The sequence below is a fragment of the Brachyhypopomus gauderio genome, chromosome 10 (assembly GCF_052324685.1).
Source record: "Brachyhypopomus gauderio isolate BG-103 chromosome 10, BGAUD_0.2, whole genome shotgun sequence".
In the NCBI taxonomy this organism is placed as follows: Eukaryota; Metazoa; Chordata; class Actinopteri; order Gymnotiformes; family Hypopomidae; genus Brachyhypopomus; species Brachyhypopomus gauderio.
Window position 1 is genome coordinate 9,697,705 of NC_135220.1, and position 21,890 is coordinate 9,719,594.

At 40.1% G+C, this 21,890-nt stretch overlaps 1 protein-coding gene across 1 annotated transcript; it reads left to right on the top strand.

The window, feature by feature from the left end:
- The first annotated feature begins 10,865 nt into the window (after window positions 1–10,865).
- On the top strand, window positions 10,866–11,897 carry LOC143526262 (trace amine-associated receptor 13c-like). The gene has a single exon (XM_077020904.1). The coding sequence runs from the start codon at window positions 10,866–10,868 to the stop codon at window positions 11,895–11,897; it is 1,032 nt and encodes a 343-aa protein (XP_076877019.1).
- Window positions 11,898–21,890: the final 9,993 nt, after the last annotated feature.

Below are 21,890 nucleotides of genomic sequence, written 5' to 3' on the forward strand. Positions count from 1 at the left end.
AGCCACCGCGATCAAAGTTCCAAACAAGAACACGTCCTCAACATCTTCCAGGGAGAGAGGCACAAGACACAAACTACGCCACGTCCCCCATGAGTCAAACACATATCCAGATGAGAACGTACTGTCCCGGCATGTGGGTTCTCCCGCATCATGACTCCTCGTGGAAAAATAGTGTCAATTGCGTTGAGAGATCACCTGATAAAATTCATCTTCTCGTTGAGAATTCAAAGAGTAACGTCAGGTTACTAAGACCAGACAGAGAATCTAAGCTGAGCAGGGCAGAAGGGAGGGAGTGCAGGAGCAAAGATAAAGTGCGACCGCCTCTCTTGAAAGCTGGAAGAGAAAAGGCTATATATTATGAAAACAAAGACATTTCATGTAACAACTAATTCTTAGCAACATCCTTGGGCACCCCCTTGCAGTTAAAATGGTACATTCGACTATGACTTTCTTAGTTGACTAGGGGGTATAGTCGACTATAGTCGAATCAGTGACTATTGAAGGTCACCCCTATTCATTACTCGTGGCTCACTCTCTGAGATGTCACCACACAGGTTATCTCTATGACTCTAACGTTACACATGTGCACCACACTACAGCCTCATTGGCTGCATATCACTATATCTCCCCTTCTTATAAATACAAATTCCACTACTTACTTGTATAACAAAACAACGTGTTTTATAACATTAAGTAATTACAAGGTGACAATCATCTTTCTTAGCCATTTCTTGCAATTAGGTTTTCACCGGACATTTTTTTTCCTTTTCTCACTTCATCTTTCAGACAACATCAAACTATAATATTGTCCTTTTTAAACTTATGTACACAACAGAAACTGCAAAGGTAAGTGTTATTATTACAGGGTTGCCAACTTTTGAAAATCGTTTGGAGTGAGATTGGAACCTGGAGGAGGTAGCGAGTGTAAATTGTTGACGGGGGTGGGGGGTGGCGAATGTAAATTGTCAACGGGGGGGGGGGGAAGAACGCAAATTAAGTATTATATCGCGATCTATCAATCGATGGTGGTTGGCGCCAGAGTGAACTAGTAACTCATTGAATCATATATGTGGATCAGAGGTAAATAAACTTGATTATTTATTTATTTGAGAAATCGGATATGTGGCGTGAGAACATGTGAAGACGGTCAAATGCGTGTGTCTCACGCTCAATGCGTGAGAGTTGGCAACCCTGTTATTAGCATGTCTCAATAAGTCTCTGGACATTTGTGTGTGGGTGTGGACATTTTGATACTTGATATTTCCTGGTCTGAATTAAGCATAGTGTTGTCTTGAAGGGTATTTGAACCGTTTGTTAGTCTAGATTCAGCTCTGGTTCTTTCACTTTTCTCAGCATGGTACCTTTTGTGCCCAGGTGTCCTCTTTGTCCTTGAGCCTCACTCCATCAACTTCATGCAACTCCTTCATGTAATTCTGGGAGCTGCATTGCTTTCATATCAAAGTAGATCTTCTGTTTTTGACCTTTTACACTCCATGAGCCATCTCACTGTCCTTCCTTCCTTTGTTATAAGAAGGTCTTCTGAGACAGGTAGATTGGAGCAAAGACATCATCTCATGAACCTCCACTAGCTTTCCTCATCAGTTTCTTCTCCACCACTGACTTCTCCACCAGCCCTTTGGATTGTGGAAAATGTGGACTGGATGCAGTGGTGGACAGTAACGAAGTAAATGTAACTCGTTACTGTACTTAAGTAACATTTCCATGTATCTGAACTTTACTCAAGTACTTTTATTTGGTAAGACTTTATACTTTTACTTCACTACATTTCAAAGCGAAACGTTTTACTTTTCACTTCGTTACATTTACAGAAACATCTCGTTCCTTTTTTATTTTTAAATCAACGCTTAATAAAATACACAAAGGTCAAAGTGTACCGTGTCACAGACTATAATCAATCAGCGCTCAGTAAGAGATTAAGATTTGTATGCTAATTGGCTGAGGATCTGACATGGCTGCAACAGATGGCTTTGAATTGCTCAAAATGATTTGCATTCCGAAGAACACATCGCTGTCATCATTTATGAACTCACCGTCAAACTTGAAAAAACACATCGAGGTAAATTCGTCATTAGATGAGTACTACCAACAGGGTGGTTCATATACAGTGGGGAAAATAAGTATTTAGTCAGTCACCAATTGTGCAAGTTCTCCCACTTAAAAAGATGAGAGAGGCCGGTAATTGACATCATAGGTAGACCTCAACTATTAGAGACAAAATGTGAAAAAAAATTGAGAAAATCATTTTGTCTGACTTTTAAAGAATTTATTTGCAAATAATGGTGGAAAATAAGTATTTGGTCAATAACAAAAGTTCATCTCAGTACTTTGTTGTATATCCTCTGTTGGCAATGACAGAGGTCAAACATTTTCTGTAGGTCTTCACAAGGTTGGCACACACTGTTGTTGGTATGTTGGCCCATTCCTCCATGCAGATCTCCTCACGTTTCATCTTCATTGCCCTTGCTGATGGAAGGAGGTTTGCACCCAAAATCTCACAATACATGGCCCCATTCATTCTTTCATGTACACGGACCTGTCATCCTGGTCCCTTTGTAGAGAAACAGCCCCAAAGCATGATGTTGCCACCCCCATGCTTGACAGTTAGTATGGTGTTCTTTGGATGCAACTCAGCATTCACTGTCCTCCAAACACAACGAGTTGTGTTTTTACCAAATAGTTCTACTTTGGTTTCATCTGACCATATGACATTCTCCCAATACTCTTCTGGAACATCCAAATGCTCTCTAGCAAACTTCAGACGTGCCTGGATATGGACTTGCTTAAGCAGGGGGACACGTCTGGCACTGCAAGATCTGATTCCCTGGCGTCGTAGTGTGTTGCTGATGGTAGCCTTTGTAACGTTGGTCCCAAGCTTTCTGCAGGTCATTCACTGGATCCCCCCTTGTGGTTCTGGGATTTTTCCTCACCGTTCTTGTGATCATTTTGACCCCACTGGCTGAGATCTTGCGTGGAGCCCCAGATCGAGGGAGATTAGTAGTGGTCTTGTAGGTCTTCCATTTTCTGATTATTGCTCCCACAGTAGATTTCTTCACACCAAGCTGCTTGCCTATTGCAGATTCAGTCTTCCCAGCCTACAATTCGGGTTTCTGGTGTCCTCTGACAGCTCTTTCGTCTTCACCATAGTGGAGTTTGGAGTGTGACTGTTTGAGGTTGTGGGCAGGTGTCTTTTATACTGTTAACGACTTCAAACAGGTGCCATTAATACAGGTAATGAGAAGTTGCAGGTCTGTGACAGCCAGAAATCTTGCTTGTTTATAGGTGACCAAATACTTATTTTCCACCATTATTTGCAAATAAATTCTTTAAAAGTCAGTCAAAAGGATTTTCTCAAATTTTTTTCACATTTTGTCTCTCATAGTTGAGGTCTACCTATGATGTCAATTACAGGCCTCTCATCTTTTTAAGTGGGAGAACTTGCACAATTGGTGACTGACCAAATACTTATTTTCCCCACTGTACCTCGGTTAATTATATCACATTGAAATACACTACATTTAACAGATGCTTTTATCCAAAGCAGTGTGCTAGTACCCAAATTGCCATCTGTGGAGATGCTAAGCGCCAGTTTAACACAGGATGCTCCCACATCAAATGTTAAAGCCAGGGACACACACACGCAAATTTGGCCAAGCGAAGCGAACTTTGCAATGAATTCCTATGAAGGAGGCGAAGGCAAGCAAATATGAGCGAAGCAAAATTATTAAAAGTATTATTATTAAAATTATTATTATTATATTAATTATTAATAATTATTCGGCCAAGTTTAATATTATGAGTTCAGTTGGTTTGCCTGCATCTGCAGCGTGTGAGCGCCTGTTCAGTACAGCAGGGCTCATTTTCAGTCCTAGGCGAGCACGGCTAGATGCAAAACATTTTGAAAACCAGCTCTTACTGAAGAGGAATAGAAAATATTTGAGTTTAGGTTGGTCAATATCTATGTAGCCTTGTGAGTACACCCCTCACATTTGTGAAGTCTATCTTTTCATGGGACAACATGAATGTATTAGTGAAATTTCAGTGAAAAATAAACTGAAGCAGTTATATAAGTTGATGATTGCTACTGTTAACTTTAATGTTGTCCCATGAAAAGACAAACTTACAAATCTGCAGAAATGTGAGGGGTGGGTGTACTTCTGTCGCACACTGTATGCAGCCAATCCATCCACATATTCAGTTTACCCAAACATGCCTACAACTCTTATACACACACACACATACACACACAAACACACGGAGAAACACACTTCTAAGGTTTCCATTCAATTCATCTCAAGCACTGTTATTGTCTTCATATACTGTATCGCCTCTTCAAAACTTAGGTAATGTTTAATCAAATATAATGTTTATAGTGAATGATTTATCAGTTATGTTTTTATTGATTTTCATCAGTTGTGATGGTGTTTGTTATTTGTTTTTTGACAACAGTAATAAATGAAAAATAAAATAATGAAACTTGAATGAATGTTTTTTGTGTTGTTGCTTCAAAACCACTTGGTCTTACTTAAAGATAATATAGTTTTGAGTATTTTGTGTTTGCTAGGCAAATGTAGGGCACTGTTTCGTTGTTCACCTGTTGATCGAGTAGGCCTAGGGGTTTTGATGTAATGCTAAGAAAAAAAAAGTTTTTACTTTTACTTAAGTGTTTTTGAAGGCAGATACTTTTGTACTTCTACTCAAGTAAAAAAATGAGGTGAATACTTTTACTTTTACTTGAGTAATATTCAATGCAAGGTAACTGTACTTTTACTCAAGTACATAATTGGCGTACTTGTAGTGTAGTGTTCACAAAGTCCCAGTCCTTAGAAAGGTCTTTGAAACAAGCACAGCTAAATTGTGGGCCATTGTCAGTGTAACGGGGCTCGCGCCACGGAGCGAGGAGACGGACACGAACGCTGAGATGAGCGAGATTTAATGAAGGGAATACCAAAATCAGGGTCAAACAGGAATGCAGTGGTCAAAGCCGAAAGGGAGTCCGAACGAGAAACATGGAGGGGCATAACGAATCACGGGACTAGGCACTGAACAATATACTTAAACAAAACACGGGCAGAACGCAGAACTAACGAAAAGACCAGGTACAAACACAGAGCGACAGGGCAGCGAACACAAGCACTTACGGACAACAGGATGACTGGCATGAACAGAGAAACACGAAAGCATGGGTTACAGGAATACGATCAACAGAATGAACAAACTGGAATGACAAAACCACGGATACCAGACTGGGGAATGACGGGACTTAAATACAATGACATAAACGAGGGGCGTGGTAATAAACAAGGAATCACGAAGACAAACGAGCGGGGCGGGAGAAACAGGCACGGAAACACAGACACAAGGGAACCCGGAGTGACAGCCAAGGGAGGGGGCGAGGCCATACGTGACAGTCAGTAAACACCTCAATAGGGACACCATGTCTGTAAATAATTGACTTGTATGTGATGATATTCTCTTCTATGGTAGAGGTTCAGTACTTCCTGCTTTCTTGCTGTTCAGATGCTTTTCTGCTAGCTATGCTTGTTCTGTATTAAGTTACATTTAATTAATTTTTACAAGTTAAAGGGATTCATTACTCATGACTTCACTCTGTAAGCTTTTTTATTTATCGTTTAGCATTTTTCACATTCTAACAGTCTGACACTGTGAGTGAGCTGTTTTTTGCGCCTCAACCTTGTGAGTGAATTTTTTTTGTGCACTGTTTATATCGGCGGCTGATAACATTCCTAGATGTGAAATACCTGCCAGAACTTCTTGGGTGTTCATTTAGCATTTTGGAATTTTAAAGTGGATCTTTGAGCCTTGTGTGCCGGTGCTTTTGATATTTTTTCGATTATGACTCAAGCTTCCAAGTCATCTATTTGCTCTGAGTATATGAAACTGTCTCAGAGGGTTGCGGAACTTCAAGAAAGATTCCATACCTTACACTCTATAAGGGAGGATGAAGAATATCTGGACTCGATTCTTGCCACACAAACTGCTGATAAAACCATCCCGGCGACTGGCAAAGAAAGAGATGACTCTGCATTGTCGATGGGATGTACTGGGGGCAAAGCCTAAGCTCATCTTGGCATCATCTCCCAATCCCATTAACAACAACAATGACAAGGGATGGACTCTTGTTTGAGGGAAGGAACGCAACAGAAACCAGCACAGCAGTGGTGGCAAGCAGCCATCTCCAGAACAGAACATTCTTTTAGATAACAGATATGAAGCTCTCGCCTCGACTGGAGTAGCAGACATCGAGCAGTCTCACCACAACATATTGCCTCCCTGTCCAGGACATCAAGCACACCCCAATGAGCATCAGAGAACCAACTCCAGTCTGGCTGCTAAGAAACAGCATGCAAATTACTCTGGCCACACACAGACTAACCATCAGGCTGCCAACCATGCCAGCCGGCAGCATGCTAACAAGCATGCTAAGAGTTTTTGCCGTCAGTGCGGCCACATGTGTCCCAACCACCAGCTTGCAAACCATGCCAGTAAACGGCTAACTAATAAGCATGTTAATAAGGTTAGCCATCGGGATTCTAACCATGTTAGCCATCAGGATGCTAACTATGTTAGCCGCTGAGGCACTAACGGTGAAAGGAGACGAGGAACACCTCCACAGCCCAATGGCTCCTCCACGGGCTGAGTTAAACCACCGGCGACCCACTAACCCATCGGCCCACCGGGAAAATCCTTAGTAGTAATGTATGCCAGTCCGCCCCTGGGTGGTGTTGCATGTTTTTACCAAAAAGCATTCCACTGTAAGCAGATCTCATTAGGGGAACATCCTATGTTTGAATATCTGGCAGTACAACTCAACAGTACTTATTCAGTTATTTTGATTGTTATCTATCATCCTCCCAGACTACATACAGATTTTCTTGAAGATCTTGCAGAAATGCTTTGTAGGATTTTAATTGATTTTGATTATGTTTTAATTGCTGGGGATTTTAATATTCACATGGATATATCCACAAATCCAACCACTTCAGAATTCATGAGGATGCTTAACTCTTTTGATCTCATACAGCATGTATCAGTCCCAACTCATAAGCACGGCCACATTTTAGATCATTTCTAAACGCAAAAAAATACTGAAATTACTGATGTTGCAATCTCTGATCATTTTGGTGTATTTTTCAATATGTCATTATCTACTAGAACACTCAGTGAAAAGCGCACAATAACCAAGCGTTATCTCAGTGCTGGCAGTGCCGTGGCTTTCACAGACACGATACAGTCCCTCCCTCCTCTCTCAGAAAATCAATCAATCAAAATTTATTTGTATAGCACTTTTCACAACACATGTCACAAAGCAGCTTTACATGATTTACAAGGTATGTAAATGGGAATGAGTTAGTTGAAATATTCCCACACAGAGTTAGGACCTGTATTGATGCAGTGCCACCAAAGGTAACTAAAATTATCTCTGGTAAAATTAAGTTGCCCTGGAGAAACACTCCATCTATTGTAAAATTTAAGCTAGATTGTAGGCAGGCTGAGAGATGTTGGCGAAGGTCAAAATTGCAAGTACATTTTGATATTTATAAAACAACATTGCAGAATTACAACAATGAAGTTAAATCAGCAAGAATAAACTACTTCTCTACCTCAATTCATCCAATAATAACTCAGCTGCTTTGTTCAGAAGTATAGATCAGCTAGTAAACCCTACCTCCTGTGTCTTCCCTGAAACTGTTTCAGTTGAAAAATGTGATGAGTTTGCAATATTTTTAGGGACAAGATTACTAGTATAAGGCAGAACATAGCAACAAGCACTAATAGACTATACACCCTTATATCAGTTACTCAGCCTAACTTTAATTTGTCTTATTTCCAAGAAGTTAACATACACTACTTGATGTGATTTCATCACTAATATCCTCTATGTGTGAACTCGACACTTTACCAACATGCTTTTTTAAGCAGATTCTGAACTCATTGGTTAATGAAGTTCTAATCAGTCTCTGCAACTGGAAGAATTCCCTAATATTCTTAAAACTGCTATGGTTACACCACTATTAAGTAAAGTTTTTAAAGAACATTTCAACTTCTACTCGAGTCAATTTTTTGATAGAGTACTTGTACTTTTACTCAAGTATGAGTCTCTAATACCCAGCAGGCATTTCAACGTTGAATCAACGTCACATGTTATGGTTGAATCAGTGTTGGATTTGGTGTCGATTTTGAAAAGTGAATCAACGTTGATATGCCAACGTCGATTCAACGTCATACATTCAACCTTGAATAAACCACAAATTTTATTTTTTTATTTTCTCTGTAAATTTCTTCTCCGAGAACCACCACACAACCTCTCTGGTGCATACTTGAGGTGTTTAGCCATTGTGTCCATTGCCTCCTGTTGTGTGATTTTGTGTGTGCTGAGAACAGTGTCTAAAGAGGAAAAGCAAACACCATAAATACTGTACATCCTGTGTACAGTGACAACAGTTTTTAATGAACGAAGATCTAAATTTGTAAAAATATTGAATTTTCATCCACTCAATTGCTCAAGCATCCTCACAACACCTAGCCAGGAAAGATAACCAGCTAGCGTTACTGGGGTCGCCTGTTTTAGTAACTAATAAAACAATAATAATAATATTATGCTCCTCAGGTATTGACTAAACTTTGACTTTACTTAACCGTAACTTAACTTTAAAAGATGCCAAGTGAGCAAAAATGCCAAACTCTCCCAGCGTACGCCACAACAAGCAGCCAGGGTTGCCGGGTCTGGTGGAACAGAAAAATGCCTTGATATTAATATATGATATAATACCGCACATATGTAAGGAGAAAAAATAAAAAGGACATACATACCTTTACATTTCATGCCCTCCGCCTGCATCACTGACGACACCCTCGAATCCCTCGAGTGATCACACAAGCCTCACAGTTGCTCTGCTTGATGTCGAATACTGTCTCCTGCTCTTGTTGACTTGTCATTGCGAAGTTTTGTTTCTGCCTCAAAACATTTCAAACTGTTTCATTGTCTGATGTTGTCTTCCAGGGGTGAGTTTCCCGAAACGTTCTTTTGACTACATTTTTGGACGAATTAATAAATAAAATAAAAATTATATTAATAATATTATCAATAATACATCTTTCAAAACCCTCATCCAATGCCAGAGTTGTTTGTACTTTTTTATTGTATTGTGTTTTTTGATATTAAACGTTTTAACATTTAACATTAAACGTTTCAACGTTGAAACAACAGACAGTATTTCAATCCTATTTCAACCACATTTCAACATTGAAGGTCGGTCGTGTGCCAGCTGGGTACTTTATACAACACTGGTTATTTTCAGCATTTTCCAGCAGTCCTTTTGGCAGAGGTTTTAGTTCTGTATTTTTCTGTGTTAAAGCACTTGGGTTTGCTTATTGTGAAATCACCCATGGTGGATTCACTCCCGAAGTCCGCCAAGTTACAGGTGTAACATTGTAATAAAGTTATAATCACACAAAATTCTCCTTTTAATTCAACCTTTACATGTGCTGGCCAGTTATCTTGGGAAGCACCGCCCTTTCGCTCTGCTTTAAAGTCTCCTCCCCTCACTTTACCTCCTCCATTGTAATTCTGCATCGTATGAGGAGGTAGGTATTGTAAATTACTCCATACCAAATCCATTATAATCCTTCAGTTTAGTTAACACAGACACATCACTGGGCCCTTGAATAAATTCTTGAATTCTTTATTAGCTGTTTTGTTACTTATTATTTTCTCAGTGACTAATTTAAGTTTAGTTATAGTTCTATAGCCTACAGATAGCTAGCATTACACAGCGTGCCTGTCCGCTAAACCAGCGGAGTGAGTTATTACTTTAATTCTTTTTTTATATGAGGAGAGCAGAGAAGAGGCAGGAGCACCTATCCAGCATTAAAGGTTGGATTGTTCTTTTGCCAGGTATGCATTATTTTATATGTAGACATGTATAATTCTGTAATGTGCAGGCTATGCTAAGGTAGCAGAGTATAGCGGTCATATTGCTGTTGTATGTATCTGTCCAGTTCGTTAATGGAGAGTCGAGGTCCATGTAAAAAAAAATAACCGTTTATTGTTATAGTTGCATGTAGTTTAATCCTGCTTATCACCTCTGTGGGCTCCATTGTAATTCTGCATTGTATGAGGAGAGCAGAGAAGAGGCAGGACCACCTATCCAGCATTAAAGGTTGGATTGTTCTTTTGCCAGAATTAAAGAATAACGAACACAACGCAGACTGTTTGGTGATTGTGGTAGCATGACAGACATCCACCGGTTACACAAGCACAGTTTTATCAACTCGAATGGTGTGCTCACCAGACAGACAGCCCAGTCCTTTGAACAGACACTGTATGCTTGCATCTCCTGGTCCACTTTCCACCCTTTTCACCAGATTCAGTTTTTCACATGCCACTAAACCAAGTATTTGCTGAACATCTTTGGGCACCACGATGAATGATAGCATGTGCACCGTCTTTTTGTACGTTACTCGAGCAAGACATTTATGGTTGTTGCAGACAGGTGGTATTTCTGTGTCTGTCTCCACTGTGTTTGTCTTATAGCGAGCAAAGTAACAGTTTCGTTCCTATTTTAACAAACTGTTTGACTCATTTTGAGAGTGTAATGTTTTAAGAACCAAACCAGAAATATCTGTCCGTCACCAGATTAATTTGAAATTTGTTCTCAGGAGGCCATCAGTGTCTGATGTAAATGTTGAATATCAGGTGAGTGATGATCCACACTAACTAGTCACTCAGATGTTAGTGGGAGGATTTATACTGTGCTATAAAAGTACACTGCAAAGGCCCAGCAAAGAACAGTGAGCTTAATTTACCAGACTTGAATCTTAAGATGAGCATCACAGCATATCAGCACAACATGACCAGTACTGCTGTTCAGTACTGCTTTCCTGAGGACAACTCATCATGCATAAAGGAGGTCAGAACAGGAACTGGGAATATATTCTTATTCATTCTCCTATCATGTATCTCTGTGTGTACTGTGTTTTTGAACCTGCTGGTGATCATCTCCATCTCTCACTTCAAGCAGCTCCACACTCCAACCAACCTGCTCATCCTCTCTCTGGCTGTAGCTGATCTTCTCGTGGGACTGGTTGTTATGCCTGTGAATATAATGGGACTGATAAATAACTGTTGGTATTTTGGCAACATGGCATGTATTGCTGTTATAGTTATAAACTATTTCTCAACGGCATCATCTCTCTGTAGTGTGATGTTTATTGCAATTGATCGATACATTGCTGTTAATGACCCTCTGAATTATTCCATCAGAATCACAGTTTGTAAAACATCTGTATTCATAATTTCTGCATGGTTTTTATCTCTACTTTATATCTTAATCTTTTTAAATTTTAATGACCATCTTCTTCCATCTCAGATTATGGTTAGTTGTCATGGAGAATGTGTAATATATGTAAAATATCCATGGATTACTGTTGACCTTATAGTTATTTTTGTAACCCCCTGTTCTATTATATTGATCTTGTATTCATTCATTTTTAATGTGGCAAGACGTCAAGCTATAGCTGTGAGATCTGTTATTAATAGTACATCTAACAGACGAAGGGCCAGAGTTTCATTCACTTCTGAATCCAAAGCAGCAAAAACTCTGGGAATTGTTATTTGTGTTTACCTTGCTTGCTGGATACCATTTTATTTAAGTTCGTTGTTAGTTGAAAACATATACTCATTTTCAGTGTTGTGGACAGTGTTAGCCTGGCTAGTGTACATTAATTCCTTCATGAATCCCCTAATATATGCTATATTTTATCCATGGTTTAGAGCATCAGCTAAGAATATTTTAACTTGTAGAATATTTCAGTCCTTATCTTCAAGATTGAATATGTTTCAAGAAAATTTCTGATGTCAAACATTCATGTTCACAAATGGATGTACTTTTGTCAAGAGAATTTTGACATTTAAGTGGGATTAATCATTAACTACCAAAATCTAAACAAAACTATGTAAAGGTTTTAATGTTTTTAAGACTGAATTTTTATTATGTGCACATAATGATGATGTATCAAAGTAAGGACAAGCATGTATTGATACGTCCAGCCTGTGAAAGGCCTACACTTCTCGAAGGGTTTAATAAAGAATAGCCACTCTCTCAATGCTACCCAGTCATATGGATAAGCCTCCAATCTGCTATGCAGCCTAATCATGTTATAACTAGTTCTCCCTCAGACTGTCCCACAGTCTTTCCTTAGTTGATTGTGGTTTGGTCTGAAACTTGCTCTGCCCGGTTAATAATTTCTCTGTATTGCAGTTTTTCATCCTGTACTGTGTGATGATGGAGGATTCCAAGCTGAGAGATGTAGTTTATCATGAAGTGAACACATGGTGAATGGGTCTGGGTCAAGATGAGCACATACCACACAACGCAATGATATGAGGGACAGGTGGAACAAATAACACACACACGTGAATGTATACTCACACAGGGGAGCCTCAGGGAGGAGTCCAGGGTGGCCACAAGACACTAGTTTTCTGTTCTTTTTCTTTCTTCATTAATTACCTTTGGTCCACCACAAATCCAGTGTGAGATAATGTTTTTGTGTGTGTGTGTGTGTATTATAATGATTTGCACATGTGGCATCTTAACAAAGTTCCACTCTGGAATTCACTAAGCTTCTGAGAGTGACCCATTATTTCACAACTGTAAAAACAGTCTAGGTGCTTAATTTTATACACCTGTGGCCAAGGACGTGATTGGAACATGTGATTCCAATCATTTGGATGGGTCAGCGAATACTTTTAGCAATATAGTGTAGTTATAAAACTGATATTCTCTCAATTAATATCAATATTAATTCAGAGAGATATGATTGTTAGACAATAAAAAAATAACATAACATGAGGCTGAGGGAAAAAGAAAAAAACAAAGTTACATTTTTATTCCAGAGGAAGTCTCAGTTACACACACCAGCAGCATTTGTAAGACAGCAGTCATTCTCTCTTCCATTCAGTTTTCTTTTATAGTACTCTATAGTACTCAGTCTTATGATCAGTCTCGTGAAAGCTGATAACATGGCAATATTTACAACCTCATTCTTAAACTTTCAGGGACTTTGTGGCATTTAACAGATTCCTCTGTTAGTGACAGAATTAGTCAAGGTGTTTCAAGGTGGAACAGAAGGGGTCAGGGGTCAAGGAGAACATGCTGCACTTTCTCTGCTTCCTCATGTCTTACAGTTACCTGTAACGTTGGAGGATGAGGATTAGTAGCAGGTGAGGGTGGTAGTGCCACATCTTTACTATCCATGTTCAATAGTACAACACAGGAAGCACATGGCCCTCCTGAGACCCAGACATTAATTTTTGTCCTCTGTGGAGGACATGAGATTTGCAGTTATATAAAAAAAAAACTAATCATGATACGATGATGGTTGCTACTGTGCCTTTAAGAGCAGACCGTGGGCTTTAAGATGATGCAACATGTTTGGGGGTGGGACCTTGTGAATGTTTACTTCCTGGTCTTTCAAAATGGTTGGCATCACAACTGGGACATGGGCAAGGAAAATGTAAATTTAATATTACATTTACATTACATTTGTATTTTTAGATGCTTTAATTTAGATAAACATCTCTTTTACAATTTTATTCATGTTTTTGCATTGTGTAACATTTCTAACTGTAAAATAAAAGCCTATTTATACGATGTCCTCTGTAGAGGACGCCGGGACTCACTACCTATATTTTCCACAATTTTCACACAACCTCAGTGACAGAGGCAGAGAGGATTTTTCAAGGATAGTTGAGGGTGAATCTGATCTAGATCTATCAGTTGAGGAAGCACCAGAGACAGTGGTTGAGGCAGAGGCAGTAAGATCAGAGGATGAGTCAGAATCAGAGGAAGAGCAGGAGGAAGAGCGTCACCCCCTGTGGGTCAGGAATAACATGTAGGGTCTAATAGTTACAAACATTCACATCTATGTAATGCTTTGCAAATAAAAAAAATATGTTAACAGAAGCAATACAAATACAACAACTTATATACAACAACTTAAATATAAATGGTATGAAAATGAATGCTACGTAATTTAAGCTTCAACCATTTCCTAATCTATTAATAACTACTAATGTTGATGCTGTTTTTTTTTTTCTTTTTTCCCTTATCTTAAGATTTACTCCTGTGTTGGTGAACACCCACTATGATCCTAATATTGATGCTAATATTCGAGCAGACTGGGATCCAAATGATTATTTTGAACAATTTATCAACAATGACATCCACAGAGAAATGTCCGACTGCACCAACCATCGTGAGCTTCAAATATCAGGACGATCATTGAACACAACACCAGAGGAACTGAAGACATTCTTTGGTATGTCTATTTACATGGCATGTCTTGGATACCCAAGAATTAAAATGTACTGGGCCAGAAAGACCAGAGTAGCAATCATAGCTGATTCGATGTCAAGGGATCAATATTTCAAGATTCTGAATTCTCTGAAAGTCGTCAATGATCTTGACATGACAGAAGAAAAGAAGAAGAAGGACTTGTTGTGGAGATTCCGGCCACTCCTGGAGAGAGTTAGAAGTGGTTGCTTGCATCAAGCCAGACCCGCAAATCTTTGTACTGATGAACAGATGGTTCCGTTCACAGGCCGGTGTACTTTTCGCTAGTTTGTACCAGGAAAGCCTAACCCAATGGACTGAAGGTGTTTGTTCTTGGCACTTCAAATGGCATTGTGTTGGACTTTGAGGTTTATAAAGGAAAGAACACCTTTACTGGCACAGAGGATCAAGGCCTTGGTGTTGGAGCACAGGCTGTTCTACGTTTATGTGAATCTGTTCCAAGAGGCACTCACCTGTACTTTGACAGGTATTTTACATCAATAAAGTTGCTTGTTCACCTGATGGAGAAGGGACTTCCATCAACTGGCACTCTTATGAAAAACAGAATACCAAAAGAGTGTAAAATCATTAGTGATAAAGAGCTACAACTGAAAGGAAGAGGAAGTTTGTCAATGGTGACAAGAAGGTCACACAACACTGAGGTGTCTCTGACTAAATGGTTTGACAATAAGCCAGTGGTTCTGGCATCCACAGGTCATGGTACAGAACCACAGGATAGCTGCCTACGATGGTCTACAAAGACAAAGAGGAAGCTGGAGGTACCTAGACCACATGTAGTCACAGAATACAACACCAATATGGGTGGTGTTGACCTGAACGAATGCTGAGCTACTATAGGATGAGCAACTGCACCAAGAAGTGGACAGTCTGTGTGCTGTTTCATTTTTTTGACCTTGCAATCACCAACTCATGACTTATGTATAAACAAAACAGTGAAGCACTGAAGAGACCAGTGTTGCGAATAACCGTTAAAAATAACGGCGTTAGGTAACGTCGTCATTTTGTCAGTAACGGGATAATATAATCAGTTACTTTTCCTGTCGTTACAACGCCGTTTACGTTACTGGTCATTAAAAGCGGTGCGTTACTATATATTGATATACTAATCCGAGCGGACCGCTGCCCAGGCTAGTGAGGAGTAACAGATCCCGATAGGTCACAGTTCTCGGTGTTAAACCTTTAACAAGTCAGTAATCGATTGGCTAAGGCAGCGTTATGATAGCCAATCAGAGCCAGTGTTTTTACACGCGCGCCAAAGCACGCGAGTGACACGACACAAACGGAGAAGAGGCCGTAATGGCGTCAGGTGCAAGCCGAAGAAAACTAGAACTTTCAAGGCAATATAAACATTATTTAAGAAAATACTTGAAGTTCCTGAATGTCTACCAGACTGGGTATTTGATTTATTTAATTAAGAATAGAGGTTTTATTGTTAAGTTTACTTCTGTTGTAAACAAACCAGTTGTCTCAGGTTGAGAGAATTTAATTTAATTTCATAGATGTAAATGCACTTTATATAGTGTAACTGTTTACTTTTGCTTTTTTTTCCCCCAAAGATTTGGGATTTTAAAGGATTTTATCCTGCACTGGTCTGTGGATGTGCAATAAATATCAAAAGTTAAACTATTTTCTGATCTACTCATTTCAACTGACTGTGAAAACTGCTTTAAAAAAAACTTAATTAATTGGCTTATAACCTTTTTTTAACTGTAATGCAAATAGTTACTTTCCCTGGTAACGAGTTACTTTTATTATAGAGTAATTCAGTTACTAACTCAGTTACTTTTTTGAACAAGTAGTGAGTAACTATAACTAATTACTTTTTTAAAGTAACGTTCCCAACACTGGAAGAGACCAACCAAGAAAACCCTTCAGTTTCTTGATTTTAAGGTTCATCTTGGTGAGGAGCTGATTGCACAGGCTCAGTCAGGTGTGAGAGATATGAGTGAGGTGATGATGAGTTTATAACTCCCATCAAAAGATTTAAGTCACAGCCAAATCCAAGTGTCAGGCAATATGGTGCAATTCACTTGCCAATAATGGTTGATGCAGACAACACATCAAGATACAGAAGACCAGGATGTAAGGGGAAAACATACATCAAGTGTGACATGTTCCTCTGTGTTAATAAGAAGAACAATTGTTTCATGATTTAACATTCCCGAGAGCCACCAATTACTGATACTGTTTAAAATGATGCTTGTTTAATTTATGGGTCATTCCTGCACAGTGTCATATTCCTTACATGAAGTACACATTACATTTTATGTATTGTTGATTAATTTCAAATTTGTTCATCTGTAGAATTTAATGTAAATAGTATGAGTAATATTTTATGTTCTGAGTCTGAATCTACTTTTATATTTATTATTCACTTGAATTGTTGATACATTTATGAATTGATGCAATTTTATGAATAACTACAAATATTTTCAATGTATTTCATTAATTTAGAGAATAATAGATCATTTTACATGAATGTTGGGTTTGTGCATGTTACAATTTATTATTAGTTATATTGATTACATAGTCAATTTATATGTATTGAGTCCTGATGTCCTCTGTAGAGGACATGCTATAAAAAACAAATAAAAACATGTTTTCAGTTTCTAATTGATTTGAGACATTTTTATGACTGTTTAGACTTAGGATATCATAGAAATAACAAAATATCAACAAGAAAAACATTCTGGGTCTCAGAAGGATAACAACTCGAAGCTCCGTTGGCGTGCAGGAACATCTCAAAAACACGGAAACAAATTGACGAGCGCTGGGAGGGTTTACTCAGGAGGCTCCAGCAGTGTCCCTCTCTCTCTCTCGGATTCATGAATGTACTGCACTGCTGGTTGGGACCTGTGGTCATATAAAAGGCAGAGGAAACAAGCAACAGGTCCATGTGATGAAGAGGGTGTGTAAGTAGGTGGGTGGCTGGGACCAAAGGAGGTGTGTAGGGCATGGTTGTGTGTGTGTGTGTCTAAGCAGAAGGTCCGGATGCTGGATGATGAGGTGTGGGTCTGTGTGGAGGCGGTTAGTGTGGGGTTCAGTATCTGTGAGGCTAGTATCCAGCTCTGCTCCTCAGGACTGTACCTGTCCCAGTCCACCAGGTACTGCCGCTGCCTACCTCTCCTCCTGGAGTTAAACAATGCGCACACTCCATAAGCTGGTCGGTCCTCTAGAGTGATGGGTGCAGGAGGGCGGAGGGCTGCATCCATTGGCTCACTCAGCAGTCCTTTCGCAACCAGCTTTAGAGCACTAACATGGAAGGCCGACTGCGAATGGCTGCTCCTCGGCATACCGACCTGATAGGTGAAAGGGTTGATCTAGTGCGTGATGGTCAAAGGGCAGACATACCTGCCATCCAGTTTGCCTTTGGGTCCCACCCAGCCATCCTGCATTGCCACCCAAACCTTGTCTCCAGGGCAGTGGCAATGTTTCTCTCCTCATCATCGATCACCTTTACCTTGAATTTTTTAAGGCTTCTCTGAGGCATTAGTGGGTCTCCTCCCAGAACCGCTGGCTCCTCTGACACCCGTTCTCCACCACAGGCTGGTCCAGCATGGGAGGATTCCAGAGGTAAAGTAGATGTTGGAACCCCTACACACACTGAAATGGGGTGAGCCTCATCCTTGCATGGTGGAGAGGGTTTTGTGTTGTAGGATGTCCAGTGCCCAAGGATGTGTGCACCCAGCTAATGAGAACCATGCGATGTCATGATGGGACGTACATCCACATCTTTAACCTCTCCCTGATGCATGGCATCATCCCATTGTGCTTCAAGCAGTCCACCTTTGTTCCTGTCCAGAAGAAATCTCTGCCTATCTGCATCAATATCTATCGCTCTGTGACTCTTGCATTAGTCATGTTGAAATGCTTTGAAAGCTGGTCAGAGACTTCATCACCTCTTTACTACCAGACTTCATTGACTCACTGCAATTTGCATACCGTACCAGTTCCACCAATAATGTGATTGCATATCTACTCCACACCACATTGACCCATCTGAACAAGCAGAGGAGAATTTATGTTTCCAAACCCAACACCAAGTTGGAGTATCTGAGACTATCCCTGTGTGACTGAATCTCCACTTTCCTAACAGACAGACCACAAAGAGTGCGTATGGGCAGCCATGTCTCATCCACCTTCACACTCAGCACTGGAGTCCCCCAAGGTTGTGTCCTGAGCCCCCTGCTTTACTCACTGTACACCCATAATTGTGTGACCCTTTCCAGCTCTATCACTATTATTAAGTTTGCTGAGGACACCACCATCATGGGCCTGATCACTGAGAGGGCCCACCTGGAGGAGATTAAAACACCTGGAGAACTGGTACCAGGAAATGACAATGGTGTTTGGGCTACATAATCAGCCAGGAGTGGGTGTAAAATACAAACGTGTTCATGCAGTTACCGAGTGGTTAAAGCCAGAGATGTTACAGGAATTACAGAATTTTTTCTGTAATGGTTTATTTGTGGATTCAGCACTGCTGATAAGCTAATTGCTTCTTGCCAAGTTGTTAAAACAGACTTGAATTTCATGTTACCTTATATTTATTTATTTTTTCATTGGTCTGCTTTATTTTTTAACATCACAGCTTAAATCAAGCACACTTGCCTTGTTTGTGTAATTGGTTAAAACCGAATTTTGATTGTGTGGCCAGCAAAGAAGTATTCCCGAATTGTCATCAAAGCAAGGACATACTGATACGTCCTGCATCTGAAAGGCCTACCTCAGAAGACCTTTGACTCTATAATGGTTTGACAAAGAACATGCAGTATGAGTCCAATGAAAGTACATTGTATTGTCATGTGACATTGAAATCCAATGGGAAGCAGATCAGCAATTTTATAAAGGTTTCTTACCGTAATACTACATGCTAATACAAATTCCACACAGCATTAACCTCTTTGACAATTTGCGCAAACACAACACACTGATTGTATTTTTTTTAACTAGTATAACATCCTGCATACCGATTTTCAGCCATCTACAAGCAACTGTTTTCAAGAAATCCCCTTCTGGACACACCGTTTTTACAACATGTGGTTTACACTTGCAACTTGACTCGCCATTTAAATTGTCCTTTTAAAAAGTATACGAAGTAAGATGACCATGTTTTGTCACCTAAAAATCGTGTACTAATAAGGCTTTAATTTAAGCGTATATCCGTTGTGGATAAATACCTTGAATGACAGATTTTACAACCTCTCCCCTGGTGAGGTGCGAAGGGGCGGGGGGGGGGGGGGGGGGGGTAAACCTATAAGCCCACAGAGATAAGCTGGAGCCTTAGAAGTGATTGAAAGCTGTTCTAACCAATAGTTTACTTCCTTCTGAAGCTAACCAGCCCTCATTTGCCATGATTGGTCAATTATATTTTTACTAACCCTAACCCTAGCCCTCGGAAAGTCGCCGTTCATTTCCAATGTCGGTCCGCTAGCATAGCAACATAAGCTAACCTTTGCTAACCTAAGCTAAGCTCCCCAGAACACACTGTACGGCGAAACTGAAGCAGCCGTGGATTATTTTGTTTGTTTTTATTCCGATTGCGGATACTTTCGAACATAAAAGGATTACTTTGTATGGAATATATGAGCAATTTTCGGAATTTTTGCCAACCCGGAAGTGAGACGGTACACCCGCATGTTAGCATGTTAGCTTGGTTGGCTAAGGGTGTGTATCGGGTGTGGCATATTTGGACAGGGTGTGGTGAACTTGACATTCCTTGGAACAAAGTGGAATAACTTTGCAATGCTTGCATGGATTTGCTTCATTTTTTCTGTGTTATTAGAAAAGACCATTGCGGAATATATTGCAAATTTATAGACCGTATTGAATAACTATGTTGTGATGCTCAAGTTCAAGTGTGCATTTCTGACATTCCTGGCATATTTGCATGTGCGATAGAGGCTCAAAAATAAAACAAACCAAGGAATATGATATTGAAGTGTATCAATATGTTCCCCCAACTGTCTACTTCAGTTTGAGCCATGAATGATCATTTTCATGTACAACTTGAGATATCTAGTTTTATAGTGGACTATGTCGGGCATCTGAGGAATGAAAAAAATGGCCGCTGGAATGTAGCTGCACAAAGGGGTTAACACAAACAGATTTACAGAATCAGAGAGAAAACAGCCACTGTATCCATGTGCAGCTACCATAATTTCATTATTACAAGCTGTAATATTACTGGTGCAATTCACTGTAGAATCTGCCAACCTGGTAGCTATGTTTAAAATGTCCCTGGAGTTCGGCCTGCCTGCATCAAACTGAATGTATTATAGAGGATCACAAACCACTGAATACTGTAATGATTTTGAACACTGCTAAAATACCAGAGTTTATAGCTGCTCAGGAGAGAAGGTTTTGTCCTGCAAGTGCACCCACTAGATGGCAAACCTGTGGACTTAACTCAGGACTTATAACACACGTCACTCCCCACATCTGTTTAAACACAGACGGATGTCACACAGGACACACTGCCTTTTATATCTTTCCCTCTTCTCAGCCCATTATAATAGGTCTCCCTTGGTTGCCCTCCTTGGGCAGTCATGTTATTTTCATCTTTCATGTGCCGCTGGCTTTGCTTTTCCAGGTATCATTGGTTGTAACTCCGCCCCTCATTCTTGTATTCACCTGTGTCTAGTTTAGTTCCTTATTAGTCTAGTCTGTATATAGGCTACCGTGTGCTCTCCCTCGTTTTTGTCTGGTTATTGTTTGTATGACACTGTCATTTGTAAAAAGTTTGTCTCTATTGAACTCTATTATTTTTCCATCATCTCTCAAAGTATTTGTGTTTGTTTCATGTCTGTTTCTGATGGCTCTCGTGGTATGACCCTGGACCATTTTAACAACTCTGCCAATGGATTTGTTCATAAACAATCTCACTCTGGTCAGCACTTGCGTCCATCTCACAAACACTTCACATAACAGTTGCGTACACACAATCCCCACATCTCCTGAGGACACAACTGCTTCATTCACTTCTGTTAATTCTGCCCTTTCTTTGCCCACTTAGTCCACATCTGTGGACATTTGCTAACATGTCCATCCCTGCACCCTGTGGAGATCTAGCTGAGGTATGTAGTCCTGCCGTGGCTGCACAGTTCCCTCCCCACTGAGACTGGGACTGTGCCATCAACCTCAGGGAGGGAGCTGTCTCACCTTGGTGCCGGAGGTCCACTCTCCCAGGAAGAGGAGCAGGTCATGGGGCACTGCATCAAGGAGACTCAGGGTCACATATGCCCCACTACCTCTCCTACCTCAGCTTGTGTCTTCTTTATTAATAGAAGCGCCAAGCGCCGGTCATTTGACCGCTGTGACGTCTTACGAGATGCGCCGCGTCTGTTCGACTTACTTATACCTAGAAGCGTGGACCGCCGGTCATTTGACCGCAGCAGCACAAAAAAAATAAATCTTTGCACTGGATCCAATTTCAGATGTCGCAAAGATTCATATGTCATTTAATATTTAGTATAACTAAATAAAGATCAATAG

What these genes read in the sequence shown, in the direction of transcription:
- LOC143526262 (XM_077020904.1), top strand. Translation starts at nt 10,866, where the DNA reads ATGAGCATCACAGCATATCAGCACAACATGACCAGTACTGCTGTTCAG.